The following is a 13,443-nucleotide window of genomic DNA, read 5'->3' as shown; positions in this document are numbered from 1 at the left end:
CATAATTATCTCATTTTTTGTTTTTTAAACAGAGAATCTGTCGACTCGTCTCTTCACGTTTCACCTGCAGCAAAAACATTTTCCAAGACGGCTCCTTCTCCGAGGAACGGGAACGTCGCTCCTGCTCCGACCTTCAAGAGCCCCGGGCCCCACGCGGCCCCCGCAGCAGGTACAGCCCCTCAGCTGCTGTTCACTGCTGTGTCCAGCAGAGGGCGCCGTGTACTGCTCTGTGTCTGTGGACGTGTTTTCAGATCATGAGGTTTTCAGGTTGTGAAATAGATTTAAGCGTTTGTGTAAAATGCAGCTCTGCTGTGAGACCTCGGCCCAATTACACTAAATATTTACCAACGCTTTGGGTCAGGGGTCAGGGGTCAGGGGTCATTATCAGTAATGACCTGAATAGATCCAGTTTGTGTGAATCTGGTGTTTGTGAAGCTACAGACTTTAAAAAACACATTTCACTTTAAAGAAACGAGAGAAGCAGAGTCTGAAAAAACGACACGAGTCTGAAGCAACAAACATGTGTCTAGTGTCGTGTGTGGACAAAAACACAACAACAACACAACAACAAAAACACAACAAAAACACAACAATCCTCTGCTTTATCTTCACATTTTATAAAAGTAAAAACCTCAAACATAAAAACTTTAAGTCCAGACACAGGTTCAGAATGAGGAGAAAATCACTGAAATCGACGTTCAGACTTTGGACATAAACTGAACTTTTATCCTGCAGAAATGACTCAGAAATGAAGTTCCTCATTAAAATGACGTTTAAGGACGTGAAACGTGAAACATGAAACATGAAACATAAACCCATCAGCACATTTGACTCTTCAGAGTCGACAGAGGCTCATGTTTCACTTTCTGTTTTGTGGCTCTTCAGTTGAATCTTGAATCTTAATCTCATTTTTGGAGTTGCTGAGCCTGTGGCTCGGAGCTTTGGCAGTGGCAGATACGGCTCATAAACGGCTCATATACGGCTCATAAACGGCTCATATACGGCTCAGATACGGCTCAGATACGGCTCTTTATCCGTGAGTAAAATCTGCTCAGAGCCTTTTGTTTTGACTCGTGCGGTGCTGGAGCTGAAGCCTCTGCAGTGAGACGTCTCCTTATCTCCCTCACAGCTCCACAGAGCCGACGCCGCTCCACAGAGCCGACGCCGCTCCACAGAGCTGATCTCTGCTCTCACATCTCTCCTCCTGCCACTGACTCGTTTATAGATCTGTGTCTCTGTCGTGTTTCATGTGATTTTCAGACTTTGTGTCAAATGTTCAGTTCATTTGATCTGAGTCTCAGACACTTTGCATTGTGGGAAATGGCCCCTCCATTTGTCACATGTGACACTGAAGAGACGAGACTCAATGAAATGTTTTTATGAACCAAGAGAATAACAACACAAAACACACAGGACACACAGGACAAACAAAAAACACACAAAACACACAGAACACACACAGGACACAGGAGATTTAGAGTTTTACCCTGTGACACGTGTGACCCTGGAGCTGATTCTATAAACGGAATATGTACGAAAAAACTTAGACTGAAACACACAGACTGAAACACAGATGGTTTGTGCGTTTCAGTCCGTGTGTTTCAGTCCGTGTGTTTCAGTCTGTGTGTTTCAGTCTGTGTGTTTCAGTCTGTGTGTTTCAGTCTGTGTGTTTCAGTCTGTGTGTTTCAGTCCGTGTGTTTCAGTCCGTGTGTTTCAGTCTGTGTGTTTCAGTCTGTGTGTTTCAGTCCGTGTGTTTCAGTCTGTGTGTTTCAGTCTGTGTGTTTCAGTCTGTGTGTTTCAGTCCGTGCGTTTCAGTCTGTGTGTTTCAGTCTGTGTGTTTCAGTGTTTTCTTCACACACAGCTACAAGTAAATTTAAGCAGCACTTATCCTTTGACCCCAGGAGTCTTTGATAATGGGACTCTCCCTGAATACTGTCTCTGTCCCGTCCCCCGTCCCTCCCCGTCCCCCGTCCCTCCCGCCGCACTGAAGCATTTCCTCCTCCTCCTCCTCCTCCTCCTCCTCCTCTGACCTCTGCAGAGCTTCACGTCTTCGCTCTGAGAAAAAGAAATGAAAAGTGTTCATCTTCCCGAGTGGAGATGGGAGGAGGGGGATTATTTTTCCAGGTGTGTCCTCTGACTCTGGGAATGTGTTGTTTTTCTGAATGGGGGGGGGATCCTCGCTCTATAGGACGCCGTTTCCCTCGTCCAGCTGTTTTCAATGCTCCGACCTGCCCTGTATCGACTGGGATCGGTTTGTTTGAGCGGATTTTCAACTACTGTTTGGAAAAAGGGACTTGATGCAACATTTTTCTGACAATAATCAACACGAAAACTAACACGAAAACGACAAAAAGTTGTAGTAGTGACGACGTTTGGCTGCTCGTCCAAGCCGCGGCTTGGACGAGCAGCCAAACGTCGTCACTACTACAACGTTTTGTCCAGATTTAACCTTTTTCACCGTAAAAATCAGTCACGTTTAAACTGGTGCTAATCTATTCACGATATTAGCACGTTAGCATCTTAAACGTGTGCAAAAATATCAAAATATTTACCGTTTTTACCAGAGAATAAGTCGCACCAGCTGAAAAAAAAAGCATAATAATGAAGAAAAAAACACATATTTCATAAATAACTGAAAAAAGTGGGACTTATACTCAGGAAAATCAAGTTTATAAAAAAGTATTGATGTATTTGTTGAATATTTTGCTAAATTATTCTGTTTTGTGGCTCGTTTAGAGGAAAGAAAATGTTTTTATGCAGAACATTTGACGTTTGATTCACTGTTTTCATGATTTAAACAGGTTTATTTCATTTCGTCTTTGGTTTGACAAAGTCTTTTAGTCTCACGTTTGTGTTTTATTCGATCTGTTTTCGATCCTTCAGAGCCGTTAAACTGTTAAACTGCTCGTGTCTCAGTCTGATGTGTGCCTCTAGTTAGAAAAATGCACTTTATGTTCATTTATCTTCAGTAAACGGACGATAAATGCAACGTTTATGTTTATTTTTATTGAAAATGGGTCACAAAGCCAATATTTTGTACTTAATCGCATTGAATCTGTTTGTAACAATTAAGGCTGGGCATCGTTAAGATTTAGCTGATACGATATATTTCAGAGTATTGTCTAAACTGTTTTTATTTTCATCGTGGTATCAAAATCAGTATCGGGAATCGGATCTTTTCCTTAGGACTGAAACTGAGTCATAAATATTTGCCTCTTATGCAGCATTTCACACATACACGGACAAAAAAACAACAAAAAAACTCGTTGGACCTTTAAAAAAACGCTCTTTCTTTCACTTTTAAGTTCTCCCTTTGTTTTTCTAAGATTTGATTTCACCAAATGTTTAAGTGTCGCCGATCACGATCATTCAAGGGTTTTTTCCCGGACACATTTCTTTTTACATTGACCGAGCTGGATTCATTGATGCCGAGCTCACGTGCAGTGGCTCTATTTCCTTCTTTGTTGGTCAAACTTACGTGCAGTGGCTCTATTTCCTTCTTTAAATTAAAAACTGCATCCTGTCCATTTCTTCGTGTGTTTTTTGCAAAATGACAGTTCAAAATCAAAACTAGCGAATTCTTCAGAACAGAATCTTTCCCCACGTCTGTCTCACTTTTGCGTTTACAGCTGGAGAGCGCCCCCCGGTGGACAATATCCAGTAAAATTCCATAAATAAGCCGCACTGTTGTATCGGCCGCGGGGTTCAAAGCGTGAGGGGGAAAAAGTCGCGGCTTATTGTCCAAAATTTACGTTAATTATCCCTCAGGAGGCTCAGACTTGTTCTCACGTCTCTTCCTGGTTCTGTTTTCCTTCAGGTTTCTCAAAGACTGGCCCTGTTCCTTCTTTCGGCAAAGTGACCGGTCCAGGAGCCAAAGGTCCAGCCGGCCCCGCCCCGCAGCCGCACCCGCAGGACTCTCTGGTGCAGCGGGCCGAGCACATGCCCGCCGCCGCCCGGACCCCCGTGTGCCACAAGTGCAACAACATCATCAGGTATTACATCGCCGTAAAGACGCCGGACGCCGCCGCGGTCAGTCCCGGACACGCCCTTTATCGTTTCTCTCCGGTTCGTTTTCCCAGGGGGCCGTTCCTCGTGGCGCTGGGAAAGTCGTGGCACCCCGAGGAATTCAACTGCGATCACTGCCGCTCGTCGCTGGCGGAAAACGGGTTTGTGGAGGAAAAGGGCGGTTTGTACTGCGCCCACTGCTACGAGACGATGTTCGCGCCGACGTGTTTCCAGTGTCAGCAGAAGATCCTCGGGGTAAAACGACTGCGGCTCCACGTGTCCGACTTCAGGATGATTCTTCTGACTGTTTGTTTTTGTTGCAGAAAATCGTGAACGCTCTGAAGCAGACTTTCCACGCGTCGTGTTTCGTCTGCGTCGCCTGTCATCAGCCAATAGGGGGCAACGCTTTCCACATGGAGGACGGACAACCGTACTGTGAACAAGGTGAGAACAAGACGCCACGCACGACACGCCACGCACGACACGCGACGCTTCATGAGGTGAACATGTGATTCCTGACGATTCTTTGGACCATTAATATTAAACACAAATGAACCGTTTATTTATTTATTTTTACATTTTATTGCAAATGGTTTTCACCTTTTAAAAACAAAATGAATTAAAGCCGCAAGCGGCATCGAACGGCCCTTCGCACTCGGCCGACCCGGCACTCCCTGTGGGTGGCGCTGACGCGCCACTTGTCCCTTTTTTATTGGGGCTTTGGACTGCACTTTTCACCAAACAAGTCAAAACACATTGGAAGTGCTGATGCACAAAATGCAAAAACATGGGTTTTCTAGGCATCGCCATGGCAACACCGTGCAAAATACAAACTTGGCCCCTCGGACTTTTTTGTCGGGGACGACCTGAAGAATCACTGTGCCAAATTTTGTGTTCGTCGTTGACGGTAGTAAGTCGTTATAAGACTTTGAAATGTACGAAAATTTGGAAATTTTCCCATTAGGATAACATGGGCGCTTTCGCAATGGCAACCCAGTGAAAAATATGACTTGAGTCTAATTGACTTTTTTGATCAGGATGACATGAAGAGTCATGGTGCCAAATTTCACATTATTCCATGAAACTAATATTATTCCCATGAATGGGAAAAATTTGGAGATTTCCCATTAGCATAACATTGGCAGTTTGGCGCATCGCCATGGCAACACGGTGCAAAAAAAAGCATGGGTGTCATTGACTTTATTGAAAAAACTAAAACAAAACAAAAAAACTGGTTTATTAGTCTGTCTACATATCCAATGCTCAAAATGCTCAGTCTCCCCTTGTGATGTTGTGGTTTACAATATATCTGTAATGAGCAAGACAGATTTAGCTCAATTATATGAAAACTAGGTACAGCCACTTTAAACAGCAAATTCTACCATAGAATCCTGACTGTTCTCCAGCTCACATTTAAATGAGGCATTCTATAATGTTGTCATGAAGTCATGTGACCAGCTCTAGAACACTCACCTAGCAACCAGTGTTGCCATGGTGTTCTCGTCACGGTGACAAAGAAATCCTTTGACACAAAGCAATCGATTTGTAGTACTTGTTAGATCAAACTCAACGGTCACAACAAAGTCAAGTGCTCGTGTATTGCTCTTGTATTGCTCGTGTATTGTTCGTGTATTGTTCGTGTATTGCTCTTCTGTTGCTTAGATATCTAATTTTTTGACCAACCTAAATACATACTGAAATGGCTTCAGGATATCCCTCCAGACCAGATCAAACCCTGTTTAAGTTAGGGGAGTACATCGTCTTGGACGTACTTGGGGAAGGGCATTTTGGTGCAGTCACTAGATGCTTTCACCCTCAGACTTTAGAGATCGTGGCAGTTAAAACCCTGAAGAACGCCAGTAGCAGTCTCGAAAACGAAGTTGAGATCTTGGAGGAGTTGCGCCTCTTACAACCAGACAAGTACAATATTGTCAGGTTCATTGAATACTTTGCAGAACAGGACTCCGAATGCATGGTATTTGAAACATTAGACAGGAGCCTGTTCGACTTTATGAACATGAGAGGAAAGCTACTGTCTTTGTGTGAGCTCCGTCCAGTGGTACAGCAGCTCCTGGTGGCCTTTGACGGTCTCAAGACGGCTGGGATCATTCATGCAGACCTAAAGCCAGACAACATCATGCTGGTGAACCACAGTAAGCAGCCTTTTAAAGTCAAACTCATTGACTTTGGCCTTGCTGGTTATGCAGACATGATGGACTTCCTGAACATATGGCAGCCTTTTCCATACCGAGCTCCAGAGGCCACTCTAGGCTGCGACGTCACTGAGGCTGTGGACATGTGGTCTCTAGGCTGCACTCTGGCAGAGTGTTTCACAGGATACCGTCTTTTCAGTGGACACTCAGCCTACGACAATCTCAGGACAATCGTCAAACTGGTAGGACTTCCAAGTGCAAAAGTGCTCCAAAAAGCACATATGGCTTTAGATTACTTTACAAGCCCTTCTGGTGACTTCACACAGTGGAGACTTCAAACCTTAGATGAGTACTATGGCAGACAGAGAGAAGACATGCCCATGGTCTCAGATTGTCTAGCTGGAATATTCAGCTCTTTAGACAGTGTTTTTCAGGGGTCTCATACAAGAACGGGAGACCCAGAGCACAGAGACAGATTGGCCTTTGCTGATCTCATAAAGAGACTTCTGGACCTGGACGATGAGATGAGAATCACTCCCAAGGAGGCACTCCATCACCCCTTTGTGACGATGGAACATCTGATCGGTGATGACAGTGAATACAGTGAGAACGCTCGTGGCCTCATGGCCTTAGCTCTTAAAGGGTCCACCACTGTGTCTGATTTGAGCCCTCCTGAACAGCCCAGTCCACACGTCCCACAACATGTACCAGAGCCGCTCTGGGATGAGGAGGAAGCAATAAGACCCACGCAAACACTGGAGCACATAGACAACACAAAGTGTTTCAACCAGGGTATTCTAGAGACTCCAATGGACAACGAGGAAAACATGCAACCTGTCAAGTACGTCAATGGGTTTTTCTATTTTGGCCTTGAAGATCCAGTTTGGAATGAACCACTTAATGTAGGAGAAACAAGTGTCCCCCAAATACCTCAGTGTTTGAACCCAGCTATTCTAGAGCAGCAGGGAACAGCAACAGAACTCACTGAAGCAAACATGTCCAAAAACTGGTGTGATTATACTTCTGAGGATGACGAACTCCTCTACAGCCAGGAATTCGACCTGGAGATGGAACTCGCCAATCAGGACCAGACCTCTGGACCATCTGAGGAGGTGGTCCAAACCTCTGTAACTCTTGAAGAGTTGGAGAGGGAGCACTTGGAGCCTCAAACCCAACAGAGGTCTGAAGAGGAAGAAGACCAGAGCTTGAGCTTAAACATGCTCGAATTTGAAAAGGCCTCTAAAGCTGCTCAGGCTTTAGATGCCAGAGAGGAACGTCTTCTCCAAGAACTGGAAGACCTCAGGTATGTTCGAGAAATTGACCACGAACAGCACCAGGAGGAGAAGCTCAAGTTATTGAACAAAACTGAGCTGATCATTGCAGGTCATAAGAAGCAACTCCAAGGCTTCAAATCTGAACTGCACACAGTGAAAAAGGAGAACAGACAATTAGTGAGAGAATCTGAGGAGCTGAAACGTAGGATTAAGATCAAAGATGGAGACGTAAACCAGCTTGTCGAACAGCATGAGGAGGACAAGAGGAAAATGAAGCGGATTATTCAAGATCATAACACTGAAATGAAGAAAAAGGACAGAATAACCCAAGAACTCCAAATTGAACTGAACAACGTGAAAGAGGAGAGAGCAGCACTTATACACCAGTCAGATGAACTGAAGCACCAGCTTCAGTCCAAAGATCGCACTATGGACGCACTGCAGAAACAAGTTGCTGAAATGAAACACATGTTGGAGCAAATTCGAAAAGATTCCAGACAAAAATCCAAACAGTGGGAAAAGGAAAAATGGAATCTTCAGACGGACGCTGCCAATATGAAATCCAAACTCCACAAAAAATCTTCAGAAAATACAGAGCTGACTGAGCAGAACTCTCAACTGAAGCGTGCACTGGCAGATTTCAGAACGGACATGTCTGCTCTGAAACATGAACTGGAAACCAAAAAACAAGAGGCGGCTGTCCAGAAGGTCCAGATGTTGCGGCAAATGGAAGACAAAGATACGCACATCCGAAAGATGGACGAGGAGAAGGACGCCACTTTGAGGACCTGTGAGGAGGTGAAGGAGGATCTCAGAAAGACACAGAAAGAGCGCTCCCTGCTGATGGAGAGATGCAGTGCATCAGACCAGCAATTGAAAAGAGCAGAGGTAGAGCGCTCCCTGCTGGTCATTAAGAACAACGTGTTACAGCAACAGATAGAAGAGGAGAAACAAATCAAAACCGAACTAGAGGAGGAGAAGACGGCTCTCTTAAAGACCTGTGAGGAGCTAAAGGCAGAGAGCTCCCTACAGGCTGAAAGCTGCAGTGCGTTGGAGAAACAGCTGAGGAGCACAGAAGAACAGCGCTCCCTGCTGGAGAAGATGAGCATAACACTGGAGCACGAGCTGGAGAAGAGGAAGAGGAAATGGTACAGGAGACTGTTCCACGTTTAGACCCTTTCTTTTTTGTGATCAAATGTTTTTATTGTTTACATAATAACAACAAAAACACAATACCCCCCCCCCCCAAAAAAAAAACAACAACAAACAAACAAAAAAACGAAACAAAAACATCCCGAGCTCATGGTGATATCCTACCCCCCCTCCCTGGGCTCCCTGGGAATACATATATAATGTGCATGTATATATATATATATATATATATATATATATATGCATGCACATTATATATGTATTCCTATACCCCTATACATTACTATACATACTATACTTATATTATACACTTACACATATATATATTTAGTGTAGACCCTTTCTCAACCCCCCACCCTGTTCTGCACATGAACAATAACTTAAAAAAAAGGTTTTTGAGTTATTGTTTAATAAAAAAATTAAAAAATCCATTCATTTTTTTGTCTTCTTTTGGGTTAATTATTATTTGAACCACCTTATCCATGGTTTAGTCTATTTTAGGTGTCGGCAATATTGGGTTAAACTTGAGTCTAAATATCTAAAATCTAGCTAATGTACTTTAACAAACTTGTCTTAGGGTTTTTATCTGACAGACTCCAAACTGAGGCAGCCTCATCGGGACATATAGTCGACTCAACATAATGACATCTTAACAAAACAGCCATTTTGAAAGTATAAAAATCCATGTGACTTTTGCAAAAATGATCGGATCTGGATGGACCCAATGTAGCACTTGTGTGGTTTGATGAGCTGGACATAATGATTTTGTGACAGTGGCATTTGGTGGTTTTCGAGCAGGACAGACTGCTCTCAGTTATGTGTTATCATCATTGCTGGAGCCGTTGTACTCCCCATAATTCTTTAGAGTTGTAGGTTTTTAAGTTTCCTTCAGGTTCTTAAGTTTCCTTCATCTGAAGGAAACTTAAGGAAACTTCAGATGAACAATTTTAATTGTTCTAATTAAAATGGTTCATCTGAAGGAAACTTAAGGAGCTGAGCTCAGACACAACCATATTTGATTACACAGGCCACTTTACAGCACAGGAATAGCAGGGTAATATGTTTATTACACTGCTATTGAAGTAAAGTGAGCCGCTGTAATCCCCCATTCGTCCAGGAGTAGCTAGTAGGTAGTAGCTAGTCAAGTGTGATCCCATCTTCTCTACAAATTGTTCTAATTAAAATTGGCAATAAAAAATACAAAATTAAAGCCGCAAGCGGCATCGAACGGCCCTTCGCACTCGGCCGACCCGGCACTCCCTGTGGGTGGCGCTGACGCGCCACTTGTCCCTTTTTTATTGGGGCTTTGGACTGCACTTTTCACCAAACAAGTCAAAACACATTGGAAGTGCTGATGCACAAAATGCAAAAACATGGGTTTTCTAGGCATCGCCATGGCAACACCGTGCAAAATACAAACTTGGCCCCTTGGACTTTTTTGTCGGGGGCGACCTGAAGAATCACTGTGCCAAATTTTATGTTCGTCATTGACGGTAATAGGTCGTTATAAGACTTTGAAATGTACGAAAATTTGGAAATTTCCCCATTAGGATAACATGGGCGCTTTCGTGCATCGCCATGGCAACCCAGTGAAAAATATGACATGGGTCTGATTGACTTTTTTGATCAGGATGACATGAAGAGTCATGGTGCCAAATTTCACATTATTCCATGAAACTAATCTTTTTCCCATGAATCGGAAAAATTGAGAGGATTCCCATTAGGATAACATTGGCAGTTTGGCGCATCGCCATGGCAACACGGTGAAAAAGACGACATAGGTCTGATTGACTTTATTGATTGGGATGACCCAATGGAATTTTGTGTCAAATTTGGTAACATTTGGGAAAACTAAATTTTTGGCCTTCCATACAAATATATTAGATGTTCTGTAGGGGGCGCTATCGCGCCAATTTAGTTCCTGTCATAATGAGTAGCTTTAGGCCCCAAAGTTTTACAACTGATTCGAATTTGAGCCAAATCGGATTTTGCTTGCGCAAACGGGAGCAAATTTTGACTTTTGAAAATTGCAAAAATTCCGATGGAATTTTGCGGCTTCGCCGCACAGAAACCGTGATAGGGATCATCATGAATTGGATAACTTTTGATGCCCCACTTGTCTAGATGATGTACAGTGATTTTCAGCCCAGCCGGTGAAGCGCCTTCAGAGGAGTTGACGAAAATGCGAGGTCAGCGAAAACGCTGAGTCAGCATTTTGGAATTTTCAATCCAAGATGGCTGACTTCCGGTGTGTCAGAGGGCGTGGCCATAATAATATTTTTTGTTTGGCATCACTTGAAGAATGCATGTACCGAATTTCGTGGCTGTATGAAAAAGTTGACGTCGACGTCTCGATGTTGACGCTGACATGCTAGCAACAACAAATATGCAATATGCTTCGTGAAGACAGTCTGCAACGATGAGTGCTTCGCACTCATCGTTGCGGAAGCAATAGGCCCTACGCCCTGTAGGGGCTCAGGCCTAATGATGCACAGATTATAAATATGAAAAAGTGACATTTAAACTGGTTTTGATAATCACAATAAAATAAATTCACTGAGATTTTGGAATTTATTCACCTCAGAAGACGAGAAATAAAACAAATAAAACTAATAGAACAAATAGAACAAATAAAACAAGTAAAACAAATAAAACAAATAAAACAAATAAAATAAAACAAATAAAAAGTAACTGTGCTAATGTGAAGGGTCAAACTGTCCTGATTAGGTCCGGCTCAAGTTCATGACCGAGATTTTCTTCTCACACAAAAATGTCAAATCAAACTCACTCAGCTTTTTCTTAGCAAAGGTTTGAATTTGTTTAAACGTGTTTTTATCCCGTTAAAAACACGTTAGTGATAAAAGTCGACGAGATCTTGGCCTCAGAGCACGGCGCCATCTTCTGGTGAAACATAATATTGTTTGTACCTGTGTATTTAAACTGGTCATCAGCGCTGACACGTGATTATTTTATTCCCGAGGCTGTGGACCAGTGGAAGTTTGTACGCGGGCCACAATTGGCCCCCAGGCCGGACTTTGCCTGTGCCTGTTTTAAAACCGTTTTGACCCTCGTCTCTCTCCGTAGATTACTACTCTCTCTTCGGGAACAACTGCCACGGCTGCGACTTCCCCATCGAGGCCGGGGACAAGTTCATCGAGGCGCTGGGCTTCACGTGGCACGACACCTGCTTCGTCTGCACGGTACGAACGTGTGACATCATCCCCACGCCGACCACGGTTCTGTGATTCTGACACGTCTCCGTCTCTCCTCTAGGTGTGCTGCGCGTCACTCGAGGGCCAGCCGTTCTTCTCTAAAAAAGACAAGCCGTTATGCAAGACCCACGCTCACTCCGTCAACATCTGACCGTCTCCAGAGCGTCCTCCGATCGCGCCGCCGCTCACACGACGGCGACTCGAGGTTTAACGACGCCAGTTTAGAAGGTTTCAGGACTCGTCTGCGCCTTCTCCACTGTTTTCTTTCATTTTAATGTGTTTAAAAATGTTTGTGTGGGTTTTTACGGGGCTGGTTTTAGTTTAAAGTTTAATTTAAGTGAAACGTTAACGAGCGTTTGGCGTCGTTATTTAGAATCAGAGAGTTTTAAAGTAGAACACGGGAGACGATTTACCGATTTTGCACAGTGACATTTTGTAAAACACGTGCGTAGATGTCGTTAATATAAAACTTTACTAAACAAATCCCGCAAAAGTTCAAATATTAGAACTTTACTGACACTGTGTTCAATTTATCTTCTTCTGGACTTAGCGTTTCACGTCTGGGACTGAATCTTATGTTTGTGAGTCACATTATTATTTAATTTTCTGACAAATAAAACTCTACATTAAAGCAAAGTGTTCAGTTCAGTGCAGTGACATGTCAGACTCAGGCCCACGGACCAAATTTGGCCCTCGATATAATTATATTTGGCCGTCACATCAGATCAGATCAAATACACATGCACCTTTCAAACTACAAATCCCAGAATGCTTTGCTTCACTTCTGTTGACCTGTATTTTTTTGCTCTTTGTCGCTTCACTCAAATTTAATCCACCTCTTCTGAAAAACAAGCAGATTTTTCAATAAATATTTAGTTTGGCCTTCGTCTTAGTCCTGTTTTTTAATTTTGTCCCTCTGTGAGTTTGAGTTTGTCACCTTTGACCTCTAGTCCATCAAGAACGCTCCGTAAACATCAGAGTGATCCACCTGTAGTCTTTGAAAATGAGCTTTTTTTTTTATATCAATGTGATTTAAACATCGACTTTACATCATCACAAAACAGATCAAACTCAAACATAAGAGTTTTTATGTTAAAGTTATTACATTTTCCCCAAAACGACCCATTTTACTTTTATAAACTAAGTCAAACTTCAAAATGAAACTGTATTTTCTGTATATTTTCAATAAATGCAACAAAAACACAAAGTCCCGGTGCTGTTATTTTTATTTTTTTTGTTCTATTCTATTCACTTCTACAACTTTTTGTCCAGATTTAACTTTTTTAGCTGTAAAAAAATCATGTTAAAGACGATATCAGCCTGTACTTTTCTTATATTTCATTTGCTGCATCAAATAAATGTGTAAAACCAGTTTAAGTATCAGAAAAATATAAAAACGAACATAATTTTGAGTCACTTTTATGCAAGAAAAAAAATGAAAAAAACGATGTGTCCAGCTCAGAAACACTTTAAATGTTAAAAATATTTGAACAATAATCAACATTTATACAACAGATGATGCAGATTGTACTTAGAGTTCGGTTTTTACAGCGCGTCTTATGCAAAAAAGTCAGTGTTTATGCAGCTGAGCAGGGCCGGTTCTAGCTCTCAGGGGCCTAAGGTGAATTTGCCATTGGGGCCTCGTCA

At 42.8% G+C, this 13,443-nt stretch overlaps 1 protein-coding gene across 2 annotated transcripts in view; it reads left to right on the top strand.

Moving 5' to 3' along the window:
- Positions 1–12,998, top strand: part of pdlim5b (PDZ and LIM domain 5b) — a 45,127-nt gene extending 32,129 nt beyond the window's left edge. The window contains exons 8-13 of one of the 2 annotated variants that reach the window (XM_033990228.2): positions 33–169; positions 3,818–3,992; positions 4,080–4,260; positions 4,329–4,449; positions 11,669–11,784; positions 11,858–12,998. In XM_033990228.2, coding sequence (XP_033846119.1) covers positions 33–169; positions 3,818–3,992; positions 4,080–4,260; positions 4,329–4,449; positions 11,669–11,784; positions 11,858–11,947 — 820 coding nt within the window. In that variant the 3' untranslated portion in view covers positions 11,948–12,998. The remainder of the gene's footprint in view (positions 1–32; positions 170–3,817; positions 3,993–4,079; positions 4,261–4,328; positions 4,450–11,668; positions 11,785–11,857) is intronic. The other variant, XM_055231818.1, reaches the window with a different exon arrangement.
- Positions 12,999–13,443: the final 445 nt, after the last annotated feature.

The sequence above is a fragment of the Periophthalmus magnuspinnatus genome, chromosome 23, assembly GCF_009829125.3.
Source record: "Periophthalmus magnuspinnatus isolate fPerMag1 chromosome 23, fPerMag1.2.pri, whole genome shotgun sequence".
Taxonomy (NCBI): Eukaryota; Metazoa; Chordata; class Actinopteri; order Gobiiformes; family Gobiidae; genus Periophthalmus; species Periophthalmus magnuspinnatus.
Note: the sequence above shows the minus strand (reverse complement) of the source record. Positions and strands in the feature narration are given on the sequence as shown.